This window comes from Calypte anna, chromosome 17, assembly GCF_003957555.1.
Source record: "Calypte anna isolate BGI_N300 chromosome 17, bCalAnn1_v1.p, whole genome shotgun sequence".
Taxonomy (NCBI): Eukaryota; Metazoa; Chordata; class Aves; order Apodiformes; family Trochilidae; genus Calypte; species Calypte anna.
In genome coordinates this window covers 8546254-8573808 of record NC_044262.1, presented here as the reverse complement: position 1 = coordinate 8573808, position 27555 = coordinate 8546254, and the positions used below count along the sequence as shown (strand labels likewise).

Here is a 27555-nt window from a genome sequence, read left to right as displayed (position 1 = left end):
GTGCGGCGGAGGGATTCGAGAAGAGAAGCGGCCTCTGAATGGGAGGGGGAGGCAGGGCCAAGATGGCGGCGCCCTATGGGCCAGAGGAGCCCTGAGTGGTAAACAGCTGAGGGGAGGAGAAGGAGAGGTGAGTGCGCTGGGCCTCCTCCTTCCTCCCCCAGCGGGGCGAGAGCGGGGGCAGCCGGGGGGGACGGAGAGAAGGAGGCAGAGAACAGAGAGAGGGGGGAGACAGAGAGAAAGGGCTCGGGGTGGAGGCGGCAGGAGAAAGGGAAGGGGCCGGGGGGATGGGGATGGGGAAGGGGAGGGTGAAGCCTGGCGAGGGGGGGCCACGTTCCCCCTTCCCTCCCCTTTCCCCCAGGCAAGGTTGCACCGGGTCTTCCCCCCCGGTCCCTCCCCCCGTGGCGGGGCTGCTCTGGGGGGGGCCCTGGGGCCGCTCCCCACCCCCCGCAGGGTTCCCCTCATCACCCGCGGTTCCGTGTTAATTTTGAGGAGTTTATTGATAAAGGTTCAGCACCTCCCGTTTCAAGCGCCGAGTAGAGATTTCCAGACTTCTGCTGCCTCAGCCCCCGGGTGAGGAGGTTCCCTCAGCCGGGGTTGGCAATTAAAGCAGTTATTAAAAAGTCTGTCCCCTCGGTGAGGAAGGCTCTTCTTGTATCCTTGATCGTGGGTAGGTGATGTGAAGTCAGGATGTTGTTTGCCTCTGCAAGAAAACATTTTGCTTCCTGTTATCACAAAGAACTTGGAAGGCTGCAGTTCTGAAGTTTTCACCCTTTGTTTGCTATGGATGCAGCTTCTGTCTTTATCAGTTTATTGGGTGCTTCTCTCCTTGTTCCTTTTGTGGGGTTTTTAAACGAGTTTTTTATAAAGCAATAAGTGAAAGAAAGAACATGCCTTAAAGGAGCATATGATTCAAACCCCATAGAAATGACACAGAGACCAGGATCAGGTTTTGTTTGCAGAACTGCTGTTTCCAGGGGATGGTAATGCAAAAGGTTTTCAGTCTGTCTTGTCTGATCCTGTATTTTCCTGACACAAAATTCAGTGGCAAGTTGCTGGAAATGCATCGTAATCGAAGCACTGCTGGAATAATCCCATTAGGTGGAAAAATTCCTCTTCTTTTTACGTGTATGAACAACTAGAAACTGAATCTGAAAGCTCTGGAAGTTTTCTTGCTTGATGTGAGCACTGGGAATACAAAATTCTGTCTCGGTTGACTTCACTTTGCTAAGTAAGAATCAGGTGCTCTTCTTATCAGAAACACCTACACCACGTTGAAGCTAAAAATCAGGAGCTTTGAATCCACTGCTCAGTAAAGCACTCTTTGGTTTAGTTTTGTTGGCTCATTTGCTCAGAGTTTTTTAGTTTTTTAGCTGCCTCATCAGCCCAGGACTAAATTGCCTTTATGGGGAGCTGTGCAGTTACTCAGATGAAAATAGAGTCAGAATATCTAATGTGTCATGAGATAAGCCTTAATTAAAACGATTTTATCTTTGGCTGTGTTTAATCCTGGCTCCTTAACTCTTTGTTACAGGAGAATTATTTTGATGTGACTAATAAAAAGCAGCATTGTCAGAGGGCTCCCATGTGCACCATGTGGGCTGCCCAGTCGCAGGTGTTTTGATGTGGGGACAAACATTTGGCTTCAGTCCCTGTTTGCAGTTTCACATCAATTCTGCCCCTCTTCAGAGCTGGCCTGCTGGATGATGGCACTTGGGAACTGCCAGACACCTTCTGAGAGCTCTGATGGGAGCTGGGGCTGTGAAATCAGGCTCTGGGAGAACCAATGGCCAGTGCTACACAGGCACAAATACCTGTGTGTGGCTCTTTGGGAAAGAGGGAAATAAACAAACAAATCCATCAGTAAGCAAAGCAAAGAACATGAACACTTTATCGTAGTAGAGACCCGGGAAGTGTACCAGAGTCTGGGGCATGCTGCAGGCAGGGGTATATTTTTTGAAAGAATGTTACAGCTTAGCATCTTGGTCTAGTATGCAGCTGCTTTATTTTCGTGCAGTTTAATAAATACCATGAGGACAAATAATAATAATAATGCTGTGTTAGTACACTCCTTTCTTTGGGGAGCACGTTAAGATAGAGAGAAAACTTCTTGCAGTGGTGAACTGCTCTCACTTTCCTGGGTGTTACTCTTTTTAGTTTCTAATTAAAAAGCTGCACATCGTTTGGTATTGTTCTAGGTAATGCCTGCTTTAATTCTTGGAGTAGTTAAAATGCCTCGATTGAGCACACTAGGGAGTTAGCAGTGGTTTCAGGTCTTACTGAATTGCAGCCTTACTCTTTGAATATATTGAAAGGTTTCTTTTGGTGGCAAAAAAATGTGGCAGAAATGAAGGAGTTAACTCAGTCGTTCTGTTACTAAGAAGTCAGGAGCTCTCTGTTTTCTCTTCACAGTTTAAAAAACATGCCTTAGTTTAACTTTTCCTTTTATACTGTTAATTAGGCTGGTGTTGAAAAGAATGCTTGTTTTTACTTGTTTATTTGTCACTAATATATGCAGCTGTGGATAAGCAGTTGAAATAATTCCCTTTCAGGCTGTTAACTGGTTTGATAGCATTGTTCTGCTGAGGGGTTAAAAAGCCCAAATTCGGGAGGGCTGACAGTTTTCCCTCTGACAGAAACTTGATGGGTAGCAATTACCAAGGTGTGTTAGCACCACAGAGCTTCAAAAGAATCTCAAGACCTGCTGGGTATTATTCTCTTCTTTGGGGTTACTGGGTTTTTGTGATCTTGCTGCATCAGTTGTAACACAGGGCATGACGTTGGGTATTGTATGGAGTTATCACTAAGTCATTACCAAGTTTAGGAATGGGATCTTTTATCAGATCTTAAAATAACCAGAAAAATCTGAACTATCAGAAGCAGCCAGGCACCTGCATTCTTTGAAAACTGATAAATCAGTAAATGGTACTGCCAGCTGTAATGATCAGTTTGAGCTGAGGTTGAACATGTTTAGAGTTACTATTTCTGGGTGCTGAAGAAGAGTCATCAGCTGCTTCCTTTGCTGTTGCCACCAGTGGTTTTTTCCCTACTATCACTTTTCATTCATTGCTTCTGTCAGTCTGTGGGGAGAAAATAAAATGCAGTATTGTCAGGACAGGTGAAACAGGCTTGGGTTTTTGTTTCTTGGATGGGAGGAAAAGGGGCTTATCCTTTCAGGACAAGCAATGCAAGGATTTGAGTGAGAAGGGTTGCTCTGCTGTCAGTCTAAATTTTCCTTTGAATTCTGAGGACTTGACTTTACTCATGGTAGAAATCAGATGCAAAAGTGAATCTTGGGGTCTGGCTTCACCTCACTGCTGCCAGCAGTGGTCCCACACCACTGAAATCCTCTTTCTCTTGGGAGGGAGTGAATAACCATTTACTGGCCTGCCCCAAATCTCATTTATCATTCATGGAGAGGGATGAAATAGTGATGTTGATCCCTCCTGATGAGTCCCTGGGTTGTGCCACAAAGCTGAGGCCATTCTGGGAGGAGTGTGTGTGTACACCCAGCATGTCCCCCCTGCCATAACTGGCACTACCAGCTGCTTTTTCATTTGCCTGGGGATAAAAATACACTGAACAGAACATCTTCTCTTGACAGAAATACTTACAGAAGTCATAATCTTTTGCAGTACTCTGTTCAGCCTTTTCCAATAAATATTTTTGTAGTCTTCCTTTTTACTGAGTTTGTAGCTTAACAGTGTTGGGATTGAATTAGCTGCTGAAAAAAGTTTTAAAACAAATTGATTCTTGGCTTGTTGGCTTCTCCTTTTTCTCCTGTAAACTGGCTCCAAAGTTGTATTGGTACTTAAAATTTGTCTTGTTGCAAGCTCTGGAATTTAAGAAGTTTGGTATTCATATCTTCCAGTGAAATTAAAACTGTTATATTTTAAAAGATATTTGAACAGTTTGGGGGTTGCTTTGGTTTTTTTATGTGGGGTTTTTTTGTTTTTTCAAAAAAAAAAAATGTGAGTGCTTGGTTCTTTTATTTAAAACTAATTTTAAATATTAGTAAAGAGTCAGTGACTCAAACCACATGGAAAAGTTACTGGCTTTGTTTTAATCCTGTCGGTTCCAAGTATGGCTGCAGGGATTTGGAAGTTCTTATAAGGGAATGATTGCCATAGCTGGCAGTGGAAGTATTAAAGAACTCATCCTGTGTACTGTGCATTTGAGAATAAAGCTTCTTTCTGTCAAGATATGATACTGTCAAGATATAGGTGTTCACCCCAGCTGTTGTATCTATCCCAGATATAAAAAATACCTGGCATTCAATGAATCATCTCAAAGTTTTTCAACTTAATGGGAGTTCTTTAACCTGGTAAATCCTAAATTCCCCATCTACAAGATCTGAAAATCACATTACAAGTTATTGGTGGGGCCAGTCCTGAATCCCACCCCTAGCACTGCCCCTGGGAGCTGGGTTTCAGCTACCAGAACACAGGGGGTTCCAGTTGAAGTTAAAAGCCTGTTGCCTGCAACCTTTTTATTCATCTGTCTTTGCTTAAAAGAAATGTGATACAATTTCAGGCTATTGCTGGAATTTGCTGGCTTGTTCCTTTGGCTTGACCCATGTGGGTCTGTGCCTTAATATGCCACAGGCCCAAGATTATCAGAGGATTTCAAGCACAATCTTACTTAGGATTGCAAATCTCTTCCTCAGAAACAATTTTACAAGAGATCCTACACTGAGAAAGCTAGCTTGCTTTTTTTAAAATGTGACTTTTTGTCTGGAGCATCCCAGTTTTAGATGAGGTTTGGAGTACTTTTATTAGGATTTTGAATATTGGCTTTTGGAGTGGAAATTCCTCCCCTTCATGTAAAGCACAGCAGTGCATGATTGACTGATTGACAAGTTTAGTTAAACTCTGATGGATTTCTTGCCACAAGGTCACCTGGGCCATCTGTTTTAATTAGGTGAGGGAGCTTGGGAAGCTATTAGTTACCTAGTGTGTAGTTACCAGCAACTGAGCTTGCATTATCAGTCTTGCTTTTATCTGACTGTAGTGTTTGTGCATGACATCAGGCAACAGCATGAAGCTGAGCCTGACTTCAGAGCCCATCTACAGTGTCTGCAAAGGCAAAACCTGGTCAGTGACTTCACCATGCTATGGGTTGTTTTTTTACTCTGGCACTATCAGAATTGGTGAAACCTGCTCTTGAGGTTTTTACTGGTGTGATGAAGATCTGGTCCCAGTATAATAGTGTTACTAGAGAAAACTAAGGAAAAAACCTTCTTTTCTCTCTGGGAGTCAAAGTGGAGAGAGTTGACAAGGTGTTTATGGGGTAAAAAAGCAGAGACTGGCATTTGTACTGCTTTAATTCTCAAAACTGGTTTTGCTTGCAGCTGGTCTGGGGGTGTGGTTGTGCATTTCTTTTGTTAACCAGACTTTAAACAACCAGTTCATGCTGCTTAGGAAGCTGGCAAATCTATTGCTTAATCAGAGCTGAGAGTGACCTGAGAGAAACTGAGGCACCTGTGGTAGCAAACCCTTTACAGACAGAGTTCTCAGAAATAAAGGAATCAATAGCAGGAAACTATTTTCCCACACAAAACTCTGCGTGTACTCCCTCTGTCTCATTATAACTGTAATTTAGGAAATTAAATATAACAGCAGTTAGGTGAAACTGCTGAAAATGAGTAACAAAGTGGTGGAAAATCAACACCTTAGGTTGTGTGGCTGAGTGGCTTTAAACCTTTTTGGAATGGATGGTGTCACAGCAAGCTCTGTGAGGATGAAGTTGGAGCTTGGAAGCCTGCACAAAGTAGACTTAAAAAAAAAACCAACCCAAAACACCACAAATCACAGCCCTAATAGTTTTTGGAAGCAGAGATCCATTCTGTATTTGAGCAAAAAACAACTCTTTCTCCCCAGCCCAAGTTTCTATTTTATTATCTTTAGTTGGAAACCTTGCTGACACTTGCAGCCAGGTTTAAGTCTGCAGTTTTTAGGGTCTTGCCAGCATGGGATGTGAAAAGAAATAGCATTTCAGTGTGAAACCCTTCAGTGAGCAGGCTCTGCCAGCTGCCTCCAGATGAAGTGACATTTTATCTGGACGTTTTCAGCTGCAATCATTGAAAACAGAGGGTGGAGGGAGGGAGGGTATTATTGTGTTCTGGAAGACTTCAAGAAAGTTAGTTGCTAATTAAATGCCTGTTGTGAGTGTGGTGCCATATTATCACCTTTGGATTTGCTATCAGTGCCAGATTGAGTCAACTGATGTCTTGTGGCCCTACTAACAGTGACCTTGGGCAGTTCTGTAACTAGGGAGTGATGTGTTGCAAATGACAAAGTTTGCTGGTAGGCAGGTTAACTCCTGCTGCCCAGGAACAGTGTTAAATGTAAGCTTTCAAGAAAGTTATATATATATAAAAGTAATTACATCATTCCCATTTTAAACACAGCCCTGATACATGGTCCTTGGCTAATGCCTAACAATTTGTTTTAACTAATCTAAGGACTTGGACCCTTAGAGTAGTTATTCCAGGTTCAGAATTTGGTAGGACATAGAAGACTTCCTTGTGTGTAAGATTTTACCTACCAGAAATAAAACTCTGTAGCAGCTTTTGAAGGCTCACAGTACAAAACTACAGTCCTGGGGAAGCCATCTAGTTGGAGGCAATTGCTCAATTAATTTAACCTGTAGATAACTCTGGAAAGGGCAGCTGTGCAACACTTTATGGTGCTTTTTAAGCTAAGGACTGACTTCCATCACACAGGAGGTACCTAGCTCTGCTGTCCTTAGTAAGGAATTTCAGGCTGTTCTGAATATACAAATTTTGATAAGGAAGAAATGAAGTGTGCCTTTTTTTAACCTCTTCATATTTTCTTTGTTAGTGATCATGAAAGGTGTGTGGCTGACAGCATTGCAAACAGAAGCTCAAGTCATCCACAGAACAGGTGCTGTATACACAACTGTTATAAAAACAATAATTAATAATCTTGTGTGTAAGCTTGGTACGTGTCAGTCTTGCCTTTCATGGAGAAAGTGAGAAATGGATGCTAGCTGCAAGCAGGAGGAGAGAAGAAACCCTTGCTGGTAAAACCAGGTGTGATGTGCAGCCAGATTCTTTCTGCCTTTGAGAGGAAAGGCTCAGCACAGGATTTTTATGGATGAAGAAAAGTTTGAATCATTTTGTGACAGACAAATGTGACACCTGAATCCCTCCACTGCTGCCACTTGGGGAGAGGCCCTTGTAAAAGCCTGGAATGGTTTAGTTTTACTCCTGCTTAGTGCTGTCAAGCAGACCACTCATGTTGTCCACACACTGTTGCTTTGAATTATCTGTAGAGTTTTTGCTCTGCAGAGGTTTTAATAGATTATTCACAAATTCTGGCTGTGAAAAGAAGGTGTGCTGTGCTGCTAAGCTTGTGCTGTGGTGTGCAGAGGGTGACTGAGGAGCAGCAGCTGTAGTAACCCTAACTGAGGTTCCTGACAGCTGCAGCTTGGCCACGTTGCAAGGATTAAAGCAGAAATGTATTCGTATGCAATCATGCAAAGCCAAAGGCACTGAATTTCTGATCTAGCCATGGGAGTGCAGAAGGATCTTGACCTGCATATTTTCTCCAGAGTGTAGATCACTGTGCAAAGGACTTGAAAGGTTAGCTGGGGAGGCATTGCTGTAAGAAAGCAAGAATGGAGTGAGTCCAGGGAGCTGTTTGCATTTTATTCAAAACTTGAGTCTTGGTTGACTGACTTGGAGAGCAAATTTTAAGAAGTATGGTAGCAGAATGCTCAGCCAAGGCCTTCTGCAAAACAGATTAGTGTCCTTTTTAAAAAAGATGAAAATCCTGCTTGTGACTCATTGGCTTCTTTGGAAACTTTTTTCTTAAAGCTTTTATTGCAGGTGTCTAATCTCTAGCAATCCATTCAGTGTTATATGGCCAAAACTGCAGAAGAGAAGGAGGGAAGTGATGGGAGGTTTCAGATGGAAATGGAAAGTTCATTCCTCTGCTCTCTCTTCTCTCCTAGTCTGGTAGAGAGGCACCTATGAGTAACTTCCTGAAGTTTTAACCTCCACATTCATGTCAGTACATGCATCATGGCACAGCAAGGAAATGTTGGTGAGCTCCTCTCAATGCTGGATTCTCCAATTCTGGGTGTCCTGGAAGATATAACAGCTGCATTCAAAGATAATCTCATTTGTGGTATGTATCCTTTTATGTAATTCAAGGAATTCAAGCTTTTACACCAAGAAAGGTGTAATCACATGGGGTTGTTTTTTTTATTTATCAAACACTGTCTTTGCAAATGCAACTTGAAAAGAAACTCAGGGTTGGGTTTGAAATTGCTTTAAGGCTTGAGGCTTCTCTTCAGTCCATTTTGCTTCATGGCATTCCTCTTGGAAGCTCTGTTATACAATTGCTAAAAATGCCATTATAAAATGACTCTCTTTTCTTTTCTGGGGCAGAACCTCAAGTTATCCAGAGCTGATGAAACTCTGTTTGTCAGGTGTATCCAGAAAGAATTAGGTGTCATCCACGTTATGGAAACTGTGGGATTTTGTTCATTCAAAAAATAAGTCAAAAAAACTCAACCCCAAACAACACAAGAGAGCCAGACTTGCTTGCCAGAATGATTCCTGCAATTAAGGCATCCCTGATGCTGATAGAGCATGAGTTGTCCTGAGCTTGCTTTCCTTTATCTGCTAAAGGGGGAAAATGTAAAGTTACTTCTGAATTCTTTACCTGTAGCTGGTAAAATGTTCTTGCATTTCAGCTGCCTCCAGGTTTTTAAGGTTAGACAGTAGCTACTAAAAACCCTGCTTGCTTTCCCTGAGACAAAAATGTAGTGGAGAGGTCTCATTTTCCTAAAGGTCTGGTAAACATTAAGTGCTGGTTTATGTTATAAATTGTGTAAGAGTTGTCAAAATGTTGTGCAATGTTTCTGTGACAAACGTTTCTTTTTTAGTGTAATGAAAATGTTTGTTGTTTGTTTGTTTGTTTTGCTGTACACAAACTGACAGACCGTGGGCCCATGCTTGTGAACAACCTGGTGGACTATTACCTGGAAACCAGTTCTCAGCAGGCACTGCATATACTGTCCACACTGCAAGAGCCTCATGACAAGGTAAAGGAATCCTGTTAGTAAGTGTGGTGGGTTTTAGCCTGGTATTGAAGCAGTCTTTAAATAGCACCTGTTAGAACTCTGGGGTTTTTTTCCATTCTGGTATAGAGTTACCTTGTTGTAGAGATGTAGTATCTCTGTAGTAAGGGTAGCTATGCTTTTAAAAACTTCAAAGGTCTCCATTTTTTGGATTGCTTAACCTGACTCAGTTAAGCAAAGAACCCCTATAAATAAAAGTTTTCTGAGGACTAATGTTGTCTCTTTGCAGTGCTACTGCTGCTTGTTCAGTGCTAGATGTCTTAGCCTGAAACAAGTGGCTATTTTGAGAGCAATTAAGGATTTTTACATGGAGTGAGAGAGTGGCATTAGAATTTGATATACTTCTGCTGGCTAGACCTGTTTTATTATTTATTTATGGCAAATATTTTGACGTGCAGTGACTGCCTCTGGAGTGAAATGGAAGACTCAAGAGTAGAGTCTTGCATTTTGCCACCAGCAGACTTAAATTTATTGCTGGGCTTTATTTGTTCTTGTATTCTGTGTATTTGTAAAATGCTCACTGTTTCCATGCCAATCTGCTGAATATAGACTGGTGAAAAAGAAAAAACCAGTTAAATATAAATACATTTTCTTTTTCTACCACTACAAAAAACCTCTATCAGCATCTACTGGACAAAATTAATGAATATATGGGCAAAGCTGCTACCCGGTTACCCACACTCTCTCTGCTGGGACATGTGATAAGAAGACAACCATCTTGGAAACATAAACTTTCTCAAGCACCTCTCCTACTTTCATTACTTAAATGTCTCAAGGTAAGAGCTGTCAGTGTACCTGATGTAAATGTACAGACTTGTAATGCAAGGCATTTATTTTCTGTTTAGATGTCATTTAGTTAAGCTGTCAGGAGAGAGAAAATGTTGATTGAAATACTGAGTCACAGTGGAATTAATCAACTAAGTGCTCTGTGCTGATCCTGTTATTACTGGCAAACTTGTTTCCAAAAGCCACTGTCACTGTATAACTTGAGTTGGCAAAGTTTACCAAAACCTTTCTAAAAGTAAGTTGAAGGCAGAGAGCCTTTCCAGGTGATGGATACCATCAACGTGAACTTAATGAGGAATGTAATAACTTCCCATTAGTGCATTCTGAAATTAGTGCATTTAAGGTTCCATGATCTCCTTGCAGTGTAGGTGGGCCATGCAATAGACTACTCCATGGTGAAATTACCTTGGAATTAGCAGACTTTCCCTTCTTACCTACAGACATGCTGGATTACAAGGAGGTAGCTGTTTCCCTCTGCTTTGGAGTCTTACTTTTCCCATCTGCAAATGGATCAGATGTAATACTGTGCAGTATTGTAACAGGGAATGAAAAATGGAATGTGTTTTGAGACCCAGGATGTGTTGTCAGTAATATTTAATAGGATCCTGAAGAATATGTGTTAATTAAAGTACCATTAAGATGCATGATGCAGTCAAGTGCCAGTGCTCTTCAAAACAAAACCACAATGAATTTGCAGCTGCCAAAGAGTGAGCAACAGGTGCTGATACTGGAACTCCTGATGTGCCTGATGGGTTCTGTTATCCTTTCAGTGGGAGTCTTACCTGGTTGTGAGAGGGGTGAAGTGGCTCAGGAAGCTCATGGGCATAGAGTACAGAGGGAGATGAAGTGTGCTGTGGAAGGTTCTCTCTGACCTCTCCCTCTGAGGCAGAGCATAGGCTGGAAATTACTACCCAGAGGAAGGAGAATCTGTGACACTGAGTGTGTCTGTTCAGTCCAGGTGTCTCTAGAAGAGATACCAAGACCAGCTTAGTGGCATCTGGTCACAGGCTGCCTGTGCCATTCACACTCATCCTGACAAAGCAGGGGAACTAGCAAGGAAAATGTGCATTAAGCTGGGGAGGCAAACAGGGACCCCACCAGGAGAGAGTTTGAACATTTTTGCTGTGCCCTATCCTAAAATTCTCTACTAGAGTTACATCTAGTTAATTTTTTTTACCAATCCATCCTTTCTCTGGGTGTAAGCCTTTGGCTTCTGGTTATTGTTTGAATTACTGCTTTATGAAATACTGGGCAGCTGGAGTCATCATCCAGGTTTAGTAGGAAAGCTTTTGACCCTTCAGTTGGTAGTTGGCCAACATCCTTGGATAGCCTGATCAGCTCTGCAGTTTCTTAGGCTCTGGATGCTGTGTGTGCATAGCTCTGGGAAGGAAGGCAGGTGATACATAAGATGCTTCACATACCAGGGAGTTTCTTCTACTCCGTGGTGTAACTGTAGTGATGTTCCCTTTTAAGTAAGGCAGGCCTTTATACAGAAAAAGAGCAGAATGGGAACAAGAATCCCAAATCTTTCTTTTTTGGAGTTGTTCTGCGTGAGACAATAATCTCAGCTCAGTAATCTCATGGTGGGTTTCAGAAATACTGTTTCAAAGTAGAGAATTTTTTCCCATGGTGATGACTTCCATGTTCAGTTCATCCCTGGAAAAAACTGAAGTTCAGCTCTTTTAACTGACTAATGCAGGTTTTTTCCCTTCTTGCAGACTGACACAGATGTAGTAGTGCTCACCACAGGTGTCCTAGTGCTAATAACCATGTTGCCAATGATTCCTCAGTCTGGCAAACAGTACCTTCATGATTTCTTTGGTATCTTTGGGCGTCTCTCAGCCTGGTGCTTGCAGAATCCAGGTGAGATTTCAACTTTGTTGCATGAAGTTATGGTTTAGTATTATCCTTGTGACTTTCATGAAGATGGTGAGCACATTCTTTTGTCTGAGATTAAATGCAGAAAATGATGTATTGAGCCCACAAGCTGCTCTGTTCTGTGATAGTTAGCATCAGGGAGTGCTTACTTGCTCAAAATTCAGAAGTCCCATATTCCTCCATGTCAGTTTGCTGCTACATGAAGCTTCACTGGACCAAAATGCCACCCTGATGAAGGGAAAAAGCAGAGATTGATCTCAGTGGATAGAGAAGGGAAAATGCTGATATTTGAGGCAGCTGTTTGGGAATTTGAGATTCTAGGTATGAATGGGGAGGGGAAGAAGCAACATGTAAGAGTTTCTTTTGATGTGCAACTATCAATAGCAATGAAAGTGCTGGTAAAATGACCCTTCTCAGTTATAGCATGGGTTTGGATGAATTGGTTTTGCTGAATTTGTTGTGTCCAGTATCTAAAAGCAGCATTATCTCTGCATGGCTGTCATGGCTGTATGAACAAATGCTGTGTTAAGCACCTAGAGGTGCTCTTTGAGGGCCATTGTGCATTGCAAGTAGGGTTGGAACCCAGATGACTGTTAAGACTGTAGTCTGTTGCAATTGCTTTTTGTGGATCCAAGCTTTTAGTGTTTTCCTTTGAGGTGAAGCAAACCTTGGTTGTCTTTTTTTATCAGTCAGTCTTCAAACTCTGGCTCACTAACTGCCTCAGATTTTAACTGGAATAAAAAAAATGCTGTGCTTTGGAGAATGGCAGGATAGTCATTGGAATTCATGGTTTGTGTAGTTTTGGGGTTTGCTGTGAGCTGATGGGTTGGTGTTGCCTGTTCTCTCAGACTTCACAGTTTTGCTAAGGACTCTTCATGTCTCCAAATCTGTTTCAGTTAATGTTTCAAATTTAAAGTTCCTTTGCTTGCATTCTTAGAAAGTTTTGTTCTTCCAGTGTAATGAAAAAGATTCTAACTACTTTTTCCAGGTCACGTGGCAGAGATTTATCTTGTCCATCTCCATGCCAGTGTTTATGCTCTCTTTCATCGTCTTTATGGAATGTATCCTTGCAATTTTGTTTCCTTTCTGCGTTCTCACTACAGTATGAAGGAAAACTTGGAGACCTTTGAAGAGGTAGTCAAGGTAAGATGTTGCTCATTTCTCTTATCCAAGACAATGAATTCCTAGCTATATAAAGGCAGGTATTTGCCAACGTAATGCACTGCGTTGATTTAACTGAGGGCTGCTCAACAAATCAGAGTAAAAACAGCTTATTGGAGGACTGAGATCTCCACTGGGAGCAGGGTCATCTCTTGAAGATGTGAGGATGTGAGATTTATCAGTTAAATGCAATATTCTGAAGTGCTGGGATCAGTGGGTTGCTCTTGGTGTGGTTCAGTGCAATCCAAACATGCTGTACCCATAACACATCCTTGTTCTTGTTCTTGCTCAAACAGCCAATGATGGAACATGTGCGAATTCATCCAGAATTAGTGACTGGATCCAAGGACCATGAACTGGACCCACGAAGGTATATATGTTCCCTCTGCTACTAGGGAAGGCTATAAATGAGCAGCTTTTAGCTGGGATGTTTCAGAAAGCTTACAGCAGTTTTTTTTCTGTCAGCAATAGTGTGTGCCAGTGGTGTTTTGCCACTGGTGTTTTGTTCAGAGGCACACCAGGTAAACATGTAAACTTTCTTTATCCAAGCTTACAGCTGGATGAAGAAGCAAAAATCAGTGAGGCTATTAACAACAATATTGGGGTTCTGAATTCATTTTGTGTCTGGGATAGAATCAATATTCTACTTAACAGCTGATTTTGTCTTAATTTTGTGACTTAACAATCAAGCATCTGCATAAAGTTCTGAAAGAATTTGCTTGTAATGAATAAAGAGAAACTACTACTGACCTTCTTCATTGGCTTAAGGTTTGGGTCGTAATTTTTTGGTTTGTTGAAGTACTTGGTAGGACTTAAGTGTTTAAAATGGCTTCAGCATGTCTTGTTTTGGTACCTAGATATTGGGTCAGTTAACAGATCAATTCTTTTAACAGGTATGTCTTAACATTATCAGCTGTATTAGTTTTCTTTAGAAATAGGCTCATTTGCCTGCAGCAGCACCACTTGCTGCTTTTCTCTTGTCTCCACAGGCCCAGCCACTGAAGAGGAGAATTTGACTCTTGTTGCTGCACAGTAGTGCTCTTGCCCTGCTTTTCAGAAAACACTACTAAATGGGAACCTATTGAATCTCCCAATGCTCAGTTTTACAGGCTTCTCCCAGGCAGGGGGGAGGGTGACACCACTAAGGAGTACACTTGGCACAAAACTACCAGTTGAAACCTTCTGATTTGGTATCTTGCACATAATACTTTACATTCCAAAGCAACTCAGCCTTTGATAGATAGCATCCTGTGCTTTCTCTTCTTAACAGTCAACTTCCATCCCCTGAAGTATTGGGCAGGTCTGGTCTAGCTGCTTAATTTAGTGAGAAAAAGTTTTCAGGACAAAGGAGGTAGTAATAATGAAAAACATTCCCAAAACTTGGGAGAAAAACCACAGATCTGAAACTGGCATTGCAGATGGTGTTTGCTTAAATAATGTAGGATTCCCTCACTGCTGGCATGTCTAAATTTTGACTACCAACATCTGAGTCTAGTTGAGCTGATTTCTACAGCTGCTGAAGCTCAGGATCAACCAAGTCTCCGTATCCTGTTCCTCCTTTCCAGAGTGCTCCATGGCAGATCATTATGGATCTCTGTGTCAAAGCTTTTTGTTTCCTCTCTGAGACCCCCTCTTACAAGTCACCTCCTTGCAATTTCATTATGATGCCTTGTTCCAGTTTTGTCTGGGAGCATGTAAAGCTTCTGGAACAAATGAGCCATCCTACAAGCCAGTTCTTCCTATCTCCAGGAACTTTGTTTGTAGCAATAATTGACTAACTTCCTCTTTTGGATCCAAAAACTGTCTGCAGGTGGAAAAGACTAGAAACTCATGATGTTGTGATAGAATGTGCCAAAATCTCCCTGGACCCTGCAGAAGCCTCATATGAAGATGGATATTACTCTGTGTCTCAGAAACTCTGCACAAGCTTAAAACATCATCAAACTGACCCCAGTGCCAGCTGTTACATTGACACACGGAGCAGCTATGGTAAGATCTGCCTCATGAACACCCATTTCCTGGCAGCAAACTGTCCCTATAACAGAAAGACATCCTACTAATTTATCCCACTTGAAGTCTCTGATTCCTAAGCATTAGAAAGTAGTGTGTTGGTTTTTTAAAAAAGGAAGTGTAGATGCTCTGGGGATGCAGGCATGTTGGCAATGCTGCCTTCCAGCTGCCTGTTCCTCTCCTGTCATCCCACCTCCAAGCAATGAACCAATCTCCAGAAGACCTGTAATATTGTAATATGGTCAATATTTTCTTGGGCTGAAAAGAAACATCTTGTTCAGTGGCTGTGATTGCCTATGTTGAATGGATTTGAAATGTTTTGGTTAAAAGGCTTTAAATACTAGCCAGAAGAGTCATTGATTTGTATTGAATGTGTAGGATGCTTTACATTTATTTTTTATTTTCATTTTTTCTAACTTTCAGGGACTTCTACCCCTTGTTCCACTCCTCGACTAACACTATCACAAATGCCAGGGCAGCTACCTCAGATTCTGAGCCCCCAGTCCCCACGGCTGTCAACTGAGCCACAGCAGGTAAAGCAGAGGATAAAGCCCAGCATGTTTTTAATGCTCTGCACTTTGCACGTAGTTTCTCCTGACAATCTAAAAAATTCATTTTTCTGAGAAGTACTGTAAAATATTCAGAACTTAGTGTGCATTTCAGACTTAATTCCCATCTGATTTCCTGTGTCAGAACCAAGCTACAGGTGCTTCACATGTTGCTGCTCTGAGTTTCACTAATTTGTGTTTATTGTGTGCTGCTTTTACACAGGTTACCATCTGGAGTCCCTCTGCAGTTTGTGGTATGACCACTCCACCAACATCACCTGGAATTGTCCCATCAGAGTCATCCCAGTCCTCATCACAACCTTACAGTAAAGCTTTTGGCACATCTGGTATGTGCTTAATTTTGAAATCAGGCCTTTAAGGTTTATTATAATAGAAATTATGGCTGAAAATATTGCTGTCAGCATCTGAAGTGGGAAATGCCACACTGTGCCATTTGATGGGCTTTATTTGCTACTTCTGTAAACTGAGTTCCCTGCTCATCTCGAGCAGTGTTACTGCAAGCACTGAGACAGGAAATCAGTTACAGTGTTAGGTGCCAAAGCCTGGAACAGGCCTTTGGAGACTGTGTTTTTGTCTTGCTAAATGGTTGAAGATTTAAGAAGTAAATGGTTGAGATAGTGTTTAAATACATAATTCTTCACATGTAATATGCAGCTGAAATGGGGAAGTGGGATTCTTGCTGAGAAAACTTATGCATCTGCTTTTCAGCAGGAGGGAAGGGAACACCTTTGGGAACACCAGCCACATCTCCTCCACCCTGCACTTCAGATGACTTTGTGCATGTTTCATTCCCTTCAGCTGCTGCCACGCCTCCTAAAAAGGTATAACAAAACTCTGCCAAAAAAGTCTGACTTTTTTTCACTGACTTGTCACATATGAAGTGACTGTAACTGAGAAAGAAAATGAAAGCAACTGACTTAGAAAAATGTTGCATTTTATTGCAGAAACTCAGTTCCTTCCAGGTTTTGACAACTCTTGCCACTTCCAGTTGCACAGTTTTAAGAATTCTTGTATTGGTTTATTGGTTAAGCTGTCTAGTTGCAGGAATTTCCTTTCTATAATTTGCTTCAAACAGGGGTTTGACAAAATTCTATTTTGGTTTTTAATTTGTTGGGGTTTTTTTTTATTTTCAGGAGGACAAACCAGATCCTGGGAGGCCTTTACTGTACCGACAGCAAAATGTCACAAACAGTGGTAAATCATTGGGTAAACTCTGTTTTCCTCTCCCCATGACAATAACCTCTGGTAAACAAGTCCTGTTATTATTGACACGTGGTCCAATTGTCAAACACCTTTTCCACATGGTTTGGTTTGTTGGTTTTTTTTTCCTGAGTTCTTCATAGTTCCAGGATCATGCCTTAAGTTATGATTCAACTTAAAACCTTTTCTTTTGATGCCTTTTAATTTCATTTTAACTCTTTACCTTCAGAAATAGCTTGCAGAATTTTTTTACTTGTCACTCACACACATTTACATGTGTTGAAATATACAAATCTACTCTGAAGGCTGAAAAGGCTTTTTTCTTAAAAGGTGATGCTTTGAGGTGGTTTTTTTTTCTGTTAGCATCAAGTTGCATATGAAGTCTTGAACAAGTTTTATGTCATAAGTGTGGATCAAACTAAGGCTGCACATAAGGATAGATATGCTCTCTTTTAAAGGCTCTTGGAAAAAACTTTGTTTTCTATCTACAATTGTATTGCTGTACTTGAACCTTTTTTAAAGTCCTGTGGAATATTGAAATCACCAGTGGATGGTTGAGGAGCTCAGCTTCTAATAGGTAAATCTAGATGCCATTCTCCATTCTTTGTCATCTGCACCTGTGACAGCTGTAGAAAGGGATTTTGGCACTATGTTTGAGACTTCTGTACTCTGAATCTTTACCATCCTCAAGGTGGAGATGATAGCAAAATTTAAAGCTCTTTTTCCTTGCTAAAGTTGTGTAGCAACACTGGAATCTGAACTTTCTGAATGACAAGTTAAAAACAGGCTGGGTTCCTGATCTGTGACTGAGCTGCAAGCATGAGGTTTCTGCCTTGCCTGCTTTAGTGTTTATCTCCCTGGCAGCTCTCTCAGTTTTGATCAGTAGTCACATACTGTCAAGTTTGTAGTACATCAGTTGGCTAAACTTCCCTTTTTTTCAGGTAAGTTCTGTGTCCTTGTGTAGCCAGATCAGAAACTAAAGGGGACTTCAGTGCTACTGTGGAAGTACAGTACTCACACTACACTTAAACAACTTTTTTATGTATTTAGTGGGTTCAGTTGCAAACAGCACATCCTTATTCACAGAGCTGGTTGCCTACACTCATGCAATAGTGAATGTTAAGTTTACAAAACTACATTTTGGGATTGGAACCAACCAGTGACTGATCTCCTGAACTGGTTTCCATGTGGAAGGCAACAGGAGTCAGACAGCTTCCTTCTTTGAGGAAGCATCTCAAGGAGGGACAAGCTTGTTTCTGATGGCCCTTTCAGCTGTAAAGTACTTCTGGTTTGTGCTGTGATAAGGCTGGAGAAAACAGCTTCTCCACAACTAACTGGTTTTTTTTTTCCTCTTCTATTCTTCAGACACACCTGGTAGTAAAAGTTCAGTAACCTTAAGTGATCTGCCAGAGTTTTTAGGTGGTTTGTCTTTTGAAGATAGTGCTGAAAAGGACAGAGAGGAAGGTAATGTCTGTCACCCTTATATACATCTTAGCTAAGGAAACATTTCTAACATTGAAATACAAAATGTGTAATTGTGGTCCCCCCCTCCTGTCCTTCTCAGATGCAATATCTAAAGAGATCTCAGAGATCACAACTGATGCTGAACACATGGTGCCTAGAGGAGGATTTGACTCTCCGTTTTACCGCACAAATGAAAGTCTGTCGGGCTCTCAAAAGAAGACCCACTCAGTAGTCTCTAGTGTTCAGGGACACAGTCAGACCTCTGAGCCTTTAACATCTTCTCTGGACAAGTCTGGGCCTGAGACTGCACGGGAAATACCCAAACAAACATTTACTCCCATAGACAAGCCCTGTGGAGGCTCTGGTGAAGGCCCTGCTGGTAACAGGGAAGGAACCTCTGGGGAGACAAATATTCTCACTCCCAGCCCTTGCAAAGTACCAGCACAAAAAAGAGTGCTGTTTGGGAGTGGACAGCCTCCCCTATATGAGCACCTTTTTGAGGTTGCATTACCAAAGACTGCCTACCTCTTTGTTGGCAAGAAGACTGAGGAGCTGCTAAAAAAAGCCAAGGGAACCCAGGATGATGACTGCATGTCCTCTACTTCTCCCGTGGAAGTACTGGACAGACTGATACAGCAGGGAGCAGATGCACACACTAAGGAGCTGAACAAGTAGGTGACTGAAAATCTTACCTGGCAAACTTTGTTATTTCTTTTCGTGCTGGCTTTGTGTTGATAGCTGGTTCTGTCAGCTGTGTCTGGAAATCTACAATGAAGCCATGTTCTGTCATGTTCCTTATTCTTTTTGTGCTGACTGACTGTAGTTGTACTTTTATTAGAAAGCTCTTTTGAGGTGGGCATTCCATTTTAAAGTGACTTGCAGAGTGGGCTTATATTTACACTTGCAGGTTAATGCTGTGCTTTTGTTTTTCAGATTGTCTCTGCCAAGCAAATCTGCTGACTGGACTCACTTTGGAGGTGAGAATGTTTTGAAAATCTGTTCCTCTATTATTATTAAACGTCCTTAAACAGTGACCTGTGTACTTGTTTTGTAACTAATGCTGCAGAAAGATGGTGCCCTCCATTAAGTTATGGTTTATCTGCTTAGCAGGTAGACATCTGTGTTCCAGCAAGATGAGCTGCTTTTTTTCAGCCTTCCCCACAGCTCTAGGTGTTTCTGCTTTTGACCATTTAAGTTCTGCTAAGCCTCCAGACTGATGCTGAGCATCTGACAGATCCTTCCACCTTTTCGATCTAAAACTGCTGATTGTTTTTCTTGCTGCTTCACATGGTAATTGGTAATTTCATGCTGCTTCTATGGTAATTGTCTCTTTTTTTCTTAATAGAAGGAGCAATCCATGTGAAGCATATACATATTGCTTTGGGGAAAATGTTTTCAGTGTGTGTTGGAGATTTGAAAGATGGAAAGTTTTGAGATTTGGAAGTTGTTGTTTCGAAGAAATCCAGTGTGCTTATTTTAGAGAATATCACCCATATATGGAGCAGGAACAGAACATTTCAATGATCTCCTGTGTCTTCTGACTCCAACCCAGGTTCTCCCCCTTCAGATGAGATTCACACCCTGCGTAACCAATTGCTTTTGCTGCACAACCAGTTGCTGTATGAACGCTTCAAAAGGCAGCAGCACGCCCTGCGGAACCGCCGCCTCTTGCGAAAAGTCATTAAAGCAACAGCTCTGGAGGAGCACAATGCAGCCATGGTGAGCAGGGGATGCAGCTCTAGCAATGATTTCAACACACTGGTGGTGGAACAAGTATTAATTGGTTTGGCCAATATCATTCAGTACCACCCAGTTGAAAAAGGAGCCTCTTTTCTCACCTTATGAGAGTCAGTGCTTGTGGAATGAGTTACGTGCACTGTGATCAGTGAAGCCAGGAGTTTCTGTTTGGCTGGAGGCAACTGAACTGGTGGATGACTGCATGCTTGACCCCTGCCAGCACTTGCCTTTGCATAATATTAAAGGCTTCACAGTTAGTGGAGTGTTAATGCCTGGCTGGACACCTTGTTGCATTATCTGAAGAAGTATTTTGCTTTTTTCTACTTCTCAGTTCAGGACTAATAGCAAAAACTTTGAAACCTCAGATGTTCTTTTTCAGAGTTATGTGATAAAATATGAAGTTGTGTGTTGTAGGACAACTTAGTACAAATTTAGGCACGTTTCATTCTGTATTTACATGTTACTTCCATCTACAGTTTCACCATTTGATAATTCAGTGGAAAAGCCAAAAATAACTTTCCGAATAGGTTTTGGAAAATGAACTATAGTTTCACCTGTGAAACCCAAGTCCTTATCAAAAGTATGAGGTGCAGTGGGAGAATCTGCTACTGCTGATTGTGCCTTTGGATGGGACACTGAGTTTTCAGCTTGTCCATTTAATCTCCTTTTCAGCCAAAATAAACCATACCAGACCCCCAAAACCTTAAGACTGTTCTGTCCACAGAATGCTATTAATGATAGCTTAACTTAGTGATTTAGGACAGATGTTCTGACTCATAAAGCAGGTGTCTTGTCTGATGTTTCATATGGGGTTCTTAACAGAAAGATCAGCTGAAACTGCAGGAAAAAGAAATCCAGGCCTTGAAACTGAGTCTGCAGAAAGAACAGGCAAGGTACCACCAGTTTCAGGAGGAACATGAAAACATTGTGGCTCAGCTTCACAGCCAGATCAGGCAGCTGCAGCACGACCGGGAGGAATTCTACAACCAGAGCCAGGAACTGCAGGTAGGAAACACAGCACTGAATGAAAGTTACCTACTTACTGGTTTTAAAAATAACCTTCCTAAGAGCATGGCATGAAATATCTAAGGGAAAGCCATGGATTTGTATTAGAGATATTGCCCTAATCCATAATTGGAAATGCTTTAGGTAACCATCATCCTTTTAGAGTTCTGTTTTGCCCTGTTGGTTCCAGTTTGGAAGTAGGAAGTTGCATTTTCTCAGCTGGTTTGGGGGCTTTCACAAAGTCCTCAGTATCATTTGATTTACAGTGCTGGGGGTTATGGCCTCACCCTGAGTGAGGTTTGGTTGTTTTTGTTGTTGTTTGATCAGACCAAGCTGGAAGACTGCCGGAATATGATTGCAGATCTGAGGTTAGAGTTAAAGAAAGCCAACAACAAGGTGTGTCACACTGAACTGCTTCTTAGCCAAGTTTCTCAAAAGGTAAGAAAAGTCACTGTCCACAGGGTCCCTTTGCAGCTTTCTGTTTGTTTCCTGTAGTTTTTATCAGGTGATTTTTCTTTCTTGTTTTAAAAGCTCATGTTTAGTTCCGTAGAATCTGATACTAATTGCACAAAAACAACACAGGGAAATGTATTTTGGTGAAGAAACTTTAAACTCAGCCCAAAAGCTTCTGAAATGTCTTATTTTGGCTGCTTTTTCCACAGTAGGAATTTGCAGATTGAGCAATATGAACTTGTGTAGAAGCTCTGGTAAATCTTGGCATCTTAGAGATCTTGTTTGTATCAGAAGTTGAATGGACTTCTCATGTGAATGGGAATAGCTGTGTTAAAGGAAGCAGCAGCTTTATGGTGAAGTTCTGTCTGGGCTGTCACCAGCTTGATGAAAATTTATTTAACCCTGCCTGTGATGTGTTGGATTCTTGTCTTTTGTCTCATTCTTTATAAAAATACCCCGTGAACACAGTGCCTGTGAGCTGACTCTCCTGCAGAACTGTTCATTCCAACGTTGGTTTCTCTCTTTCAAGCTTTCCAACAGTGAATCAGTGCAACAGCAGATGGAGTTCCTGAACAGGCAACTTCTGGTTCTTGGAGAGGTCAATGAGTTGTACCTGGAGCAGCTGCAGCACAAGCACACAGACACTACAAAGGTATGGATACAGGACTGCCTCAGTGAAGACATCACTGGAGGTCATCATTAAGCTGTGCTCAGCCTTATGATCACAATTCTGGAAATGCTTCATAACAGATACTTCTCTTGTAAAATTGATTTCCAGGGATTGGCTTTCATTTCTAATCACCAGATATTTTCATGTACTATGTGATTATGGAATCTCTTCAGTGCTCTCTGCTTGAAAGTTAAGAAGTGGATGTTAGGGTTCACCTGAAGTCAGTTTTAGACACTTCATGTTAATCCTCAGCAGCTTTTTTTTTTTTGCAAAGGCCAAGACTTTACTTTGTCTGCTGCCAGTTACATTAAGAGCAGTTGCTGGTAAAGTATCAGGGTTCTGATATTTGTGTAACATTGGGTAGTACTGCTACAATTTGTAGAAAAATCTTAACTGAGGTTTTACCAGGTTTTGTGATGTGCTGATAAAAAATAAGCAGCCTTACTCTTCTGAATCAGTTATTTTGCTATTAGGACCTTGTATTAACTTTACTAAAACTTCTGTGCTTCATATGGTTTTACTTCTGACTTCAACAAAACCTTTTTTTAATTAGAAGCAAGGAAATTACACAACAACATCACTGTTCCTGCGTGAGAGCAAGTAATTAATGAAGGTGAATAATAAGCAAAAAACACCCCTTTTACTGGTATTTAATGAAGGTCATATTTCAGAAAATGGTTTTAAAATTGAGTTTGTCTATCCTAATCTGGTGCAGAACTGGCAAGCTTGCTCTGCTGAAAAGGGCTTTTCATGAGAAGCACTAATGTGCTAATAAATTCCAGTGATGTGTAGTTATTTTCACAGCAACTTCAGAGTGTACATCCTCAGAGTATCTGGTTTTCTATATCTGTTTTTAGAAATGCTGCTTTTTTTCCATCTTGCTTAAAAGTATGCCTATTTTTAGCATCAGAAACACATTTAAATATTAATCATAATAACACATCATCAAATTATCCTTAAACATTGTGTTCTGTCCTTGAGGAGGTTGAAATGTTGCACGCTGCTTTTTGGAAGGAACTGGAGAAAGCAAAGTTGTGTGTTCAACAGCAAAGCCAAAGGCTTGATGCTTCCCAGAAACGGATTGCTGAACTGGAATCCCAGCTTGCTAAAAAGGACCACCTCTTTCTGGAGCAAAAGAAATACCTGGAAGATGTCAAAATCCAAGCAAGGTCAGAGCTTCATATGTCAAATTCTACCTGTGCATTGACAGATGCACTGTGATAGTTGTGGCAGAATGCAGAGACACTGGACCTCATGGTTTGCTTGTTTGTTTTTTTCTATTCAGAGGTCAGCTGCAAGCAGTAGAAAGTAGGTACAAGGCCCAGAAAAGAATCACACAAGCATTTGAGCTGGAGATCTTGGATCTGTTTGGGCGTCTGGAGAAGAGCAGCCTACTGAAAAAACTTGAAGATGAAAAAACAGAAGCAGCTGAGGCAGCAGAAGAAAGGTAAGGGTGATGATGTACAATATGCTGGACTCACAACCAGCTCCTTGGAAGTTGAGGTCTTCATGGAATTCTTAGCACACGGGTGCATTACCTCAAAATATTTGTGTTACTCCTGCTTTTACAAACTAAATCTGTTTTAGGATCAGTAATCCTAAAAGTGAAAAATAGTCCAAGTGAGCTGCCTTACCCTGTGAGCAATTGCTGCCAGTTCCTTGATGCTGGATCCTCTCTCTTTCTTCCCCAAACAGGCTGGATTGTGGTAGTGAAGATACTGTGGTGGGATATAATGAAGAAACAATTGGTAGGAATGGAGAGACCAAACCTCCCAGCACTCGAGGTAGCAGTAGCAGTAAGGGTGGCAGTGGCAGTGAGCTCTCCACCCCAGAAAAACCCCAGAACCAGAGATTCAGCAGTCGCTGGGAGACGTCCCTCTTGCTGGAGCCCTCGTCTGCTGTCCCACTGACTGTAGGTTCACTCCCCAGCTCCAAGAGCTTCCTTGGCATGAAGGCACGAGAGTTATTTCGTAACAAGAGTGAGAGCCAGTGTGATGAGGAGGGTGTGACCATCAGCAGGCTTTCTGATGCTGTAAAGACTGAACTATGCAAAGATCCAAGCGTGGAGACCAAGGCTCCTCCAAGCCCCGAGAACCTCAGCCTCTCACCTAAGCTCCAGGAAAGCAGTGTTGGACAGCTTCATATCATGGACTACAATGAAACTCATCATGACCACAGTTAAAAAGGAAGATAGTCAATCAGTGTTATTTTCATATTCTTGGCATAGAACAGGAGGTGTGAATGCAAGTTTAACTAAAAGCTTTTCTGTTTCTTTGGTCTGAGCAGCTAGCTCATGCAGCGGAGTAGGATTGATGTCCAGAAATGGAAGAAGGCTGCTGAACGAATGCAAAAAAAGTGGATTTTTGGGTCTGGAATTGAAATGCCCAGCCTAACTCCTGCTTCTTTCTCAAATTCAGTCCTTAGCAGCGTGTACTAATTTGAAGGGACAACTGTTAGCATTTACAAGTATTTTTTTCCCTTTCTCCCTGTCCCCAGTGAGTGGCTGCGTTTATGAACTTGAGTGCAATATGAGGCCAAATTAACATTTGTGAGTCTACTATGAATGCTTTGTATTTCCTTGCAAGCTTCCAATTTAGAGCAGTTAATTGTGCTGCCTGTCTGGGTGACTTTGGTTGCATTCATCCTGGAAAGAAGCAGCACTAGAATTTCTAGTGCGTTCACCTAAAGGTCTCTCTTTTGCCTGTCCACTGTCCCACATCCTTCAGAGCCTGGTCTTCATTAAGCTGGACTCTGAACACCTAAATGTTTAAAGAACAGTGTACCTCTGCAAAAACAATTTATTCACCCTAATTCATGATCATTGTTTATATTGTCCTTAACATTTCTTGGAAAGTTACATTTGAACAGACACTTGATAAGGAACTGGAGCTTGTAATGCAGAAGAGAGCATATGTGCTGAAGACTTGTTAAAACACTAGCTTCTGATCTCTTTGGTATTTTAAGTGTTTGCCTGACAGACTGGTACTGACCTCTGACTGTTCAGGAGAAAACAATTCAGGTGGGAGAAGAGGGAAAAGAAAGCTTTACTCAAGTAGGGAAAGCGTGCAGAACATGGACATAGAATTGCAACCTCATGAAGATTGGCAGAAGAGCATTTGTTTCTCTGATCAGGGAAATTCTTGTGCTGCCTGACCCTCCTTCATAGTTCTGGTCTGTGTTCCTGGACAGAGCAAGACCACTGTGTTTTGAGTCCAAGAAATTTACTTCATTCTTCCTAGGAATATGTTTTTAGGCTTGACTTAGAGAACATGCTTTCCTTTGAGTGCTGTTCTGCTCAGACTGCAGCACCTTTTCCAGCTCAGCAATGTCAGTTTGGCTCTAGGTATTTCCTCTTTACCCTCATCCCATTTCCTCAGAAGAGGAGGCTGAGGAGGAAGCCTGTTCAACCTGAGAATCAGAATTCTGTCGTGGAGCCTTGCTGTGTTAATCATGTTTTAAGTCAATGAGGAGCCTTCCCTGAAGGAGGATTGTGGGATCAGGGCTTGTCAGTGGTCAGACTCAGTCTCCTTTGTGACAGAGCAGAGCCTGCTGTTAGGCAGGAGGGTGCTTGTTTTAACTGTGAGCTATGTCTGGGGCCAGCTGTACTTGGGCATGGCAGGGTTCAGGGTTTCCCTGCATCACACAGGGCCTCTTTCCTTAAACATCCTGTGGGTGGCAGCTGCTGTTCAGGAGTTATCTCACAGAGAAATCAAGTCCAAGTACTCTTGCACTTATAGTTCAGATCCCTTCTTAACCTGAATGGGAACAGGGCTCTGTCAGAGCAGTTGGTGATGTGTAGCTGGCACTTGATGGTACTTTCCCTCCTCTCTTAACACCTCGGGTCTAAATACATTTCTTCCTGTCTCAATTCCTCTCAGTGTCCTTTCGGTTGGTCAGTCCTAACTCTAAAAGTAAAGGTGAACTTCAGTGGTTTTGTCAAAGCTTGAATCTGCATGGAATAGAAAAAAATAGAGAGTTGGTTGTAAGTGACAGACTGGTTTTGTCGACGTCTTTAGGCTTTCTAAGGCTTAGTGGTAGCAAACGTGGTAGCTATGTTTGGGTCAGATGTGGAGGTTTCCTGCCCCTTTGCCTCACCAGGTCCCAGCCCCAAGGAGTGAACGGTTTGCACATTGCCCTGGCAGGGGCTGGCTCAGCTTTTGGGTGCCCTTGTGTTGGAGGAGTTGCTGCTCCCATCCTCCTGCTTTGCCCCAAGCCCCCGAGGCACTTTGTTTGTGTGATGGCTCCACTTGGTCTGAGGAGCAGCAAATTGTGTTGGGTACAGAACTGCCCTGGTGGTAACTCCAGCTCGTTGATAAGGTGGCTTTTTTTTTCTTCTTTTAAAAAAGGATTTTAGCACCGGGATAGTAATGGAAACCACTTTAGGTTTGTTTATGGACCACAAAGATTATGGAGGAACAAATTTTGCAAAGTTGTTTTTGTTTTGTTTTGTTTTAAAGTCTGAAAATCATGGATCTGCTGTATGTAGTTAACTTGCAGTTTGTGTGAAGGGGTCCCATCAGTGAAGTGGAAACAGATTTTTTTAACTGACTGCTTTTAGTTAAATCTAAAATTGCTGTCTTTGTCAAGTTAATCTGTTCCCTGCCTCGCTCTTTGTAAGCATGTTAAACAATCCACATTAAATGCCATAAATATGAGGAAATGGTACAATCGTAAGCTAAAAAAGAACTTAAACCAAAAGGAGGTTTTGCTGTCCTTATTAGAATGTTCTAAAATGTCAAGGCAGTTGCTTGTGTTTAACTGTGAACAAATAAAATGTATTGTTTTGCACTACTCTGTGTTAAATTCCCTGCAAGCCTCAGAAATTGATTCCAAATAATTTGGGAAAACAAAGCGGAAAACAAAAGAAAAAGAAACCAAAACCCAACCAACCAAAAAGAAACTTATAAAAGAAAACTAAGAAAAAAAAATAACAAAACCCAACCAAACCAGTCCCTTCACACAATCCCCCCACTTCCTTCCTCATCCTCTCTGCCTTTCCCAGCCGCAGCCACCAGAGGCCCTGCAGAGCTCACTGCTTCCCCTGCTCCTCTGGCATTTTGGGGATGCTGAGTTTCCCTCTCCCTTGACTCGATCCCTTTCCTTCCCTAAAGACCCCACTCCCACCCTTGGCCCTTGGTCCTCGGCTCCCAGCTGTCCCCTCTCAGCACACAGAATATTTTGTCTTGGTTCCAGGCTCACATGAGCAGCCTGGGTTGAGCCCCAGCTGAATCAGGGGGAGCTCAGGGATCATTTATAGCCTAAAGATGCCAACCAGGATTCTGCTGAGATCAGCTGCTACCAACCTGGGTTTCCATTTCAGTCTTTGAGTGAAAAAGCAATGTTTATTTCCTGGACTATGTGACACATCTCCAGGTAAGTCAGTTTCAGGCCCTGCCTCAGTGTGTATCTTGCAATTCTATGCTCACAAAAGCTAAACTAAAACTTTATTGCACTTCTGTGTTTGGCATTTACATCCTGTTTATGTAAATTCTTCAAACAGCTTGATTTGTAGTA

At 41.9% G+C, this 27555-nt stretch overlaps 1 protein-coding gene across 7 annotated transcripts; it reads left to right on the top strand.

The window, feature by feature from the left end:
* The first annotated feature begins 20 nt into the window (after positions 1 to 20).
* TSC1 (TSC complex subunit 1) lies at positions 21 to 26832 on the top strand. 7 transcript variants are annotated; one of them, XM_030461129.1, is made up of 23 exons: positions 33 to 127; positions 6840 to 6902; positions 7975 to 8150; positions 8969 to 9072; positions 9732 to 9884; positions 11613 to 11757; positions 12761 to 12915; positions 13230 to 13303; positions 14744 to 14922; positions 15367 to 15476; positions 15715 to 15838; positions 16224 to 16333; positions 16646 to 16718; positions 18078 to 18176; positions 18277 to 18847; positions 19110 to 19153; positions 19729 to 19895; positions 20736 to 20918; positions 21246 to 21356; positions 21901 to 22023; positions 23023 to 23210; positions 23327 to 23488; positions 23737 to 26832. In XM_030461129.1, exons 3-23 carry the CDS (start codon positions 8045 to 8047, stop codon positions 24221 to 24223), a joined length of 3468 nt encoding a protein of 1155 aa, XP_030316989.1. In that variant the 5' UTR covers positions 33 to 127; positions 6840 to 6902; positions 7975 to 8044; the 3' UTR covers positions 24224 to 26832. The 7 variants fall into 7 exon arrangements, with proteins under 7 accessions (XP_030316987.1, XP_030316989.1, XP_030316990.1 ...); XM_030461130.1 differs by having other exon boundaries at positions 16221 to 16333; positions 16646 to 16706; XM_030461128.1 differs by having other exon boundaries at positions 16221 to 16333; positions 23026 to 23210.
* Positions 26833 to 27555: the final 723 nt, after the last annotated feature.

Excerpts from the sequence above, each read along its gene's own strand:
- TSC1 (XM_030461127.1), top strand. The coding sequence starts at position 8,045 with ATGGCACAGCAAGGAAATGTTGGTGAGCTCCTCTCAATGCTGGATTCT. Across the intron at positions 20,919-21,245 it reads ACCAGAGCCAGGAACTGCAG|ACCAAGCTGGAAGACTGCCG; the intron begins GTAGGAAACACA and ends TTGTTTGATCAG. Across the intron at positions 23,489-23,736 it reads GCTGAGGCAGCAGAAGAAAG|GCTGGATTGTGGTAGTGAAG; the intron begins GTAAGGGTGATG and ends TTCCCCAAACAG.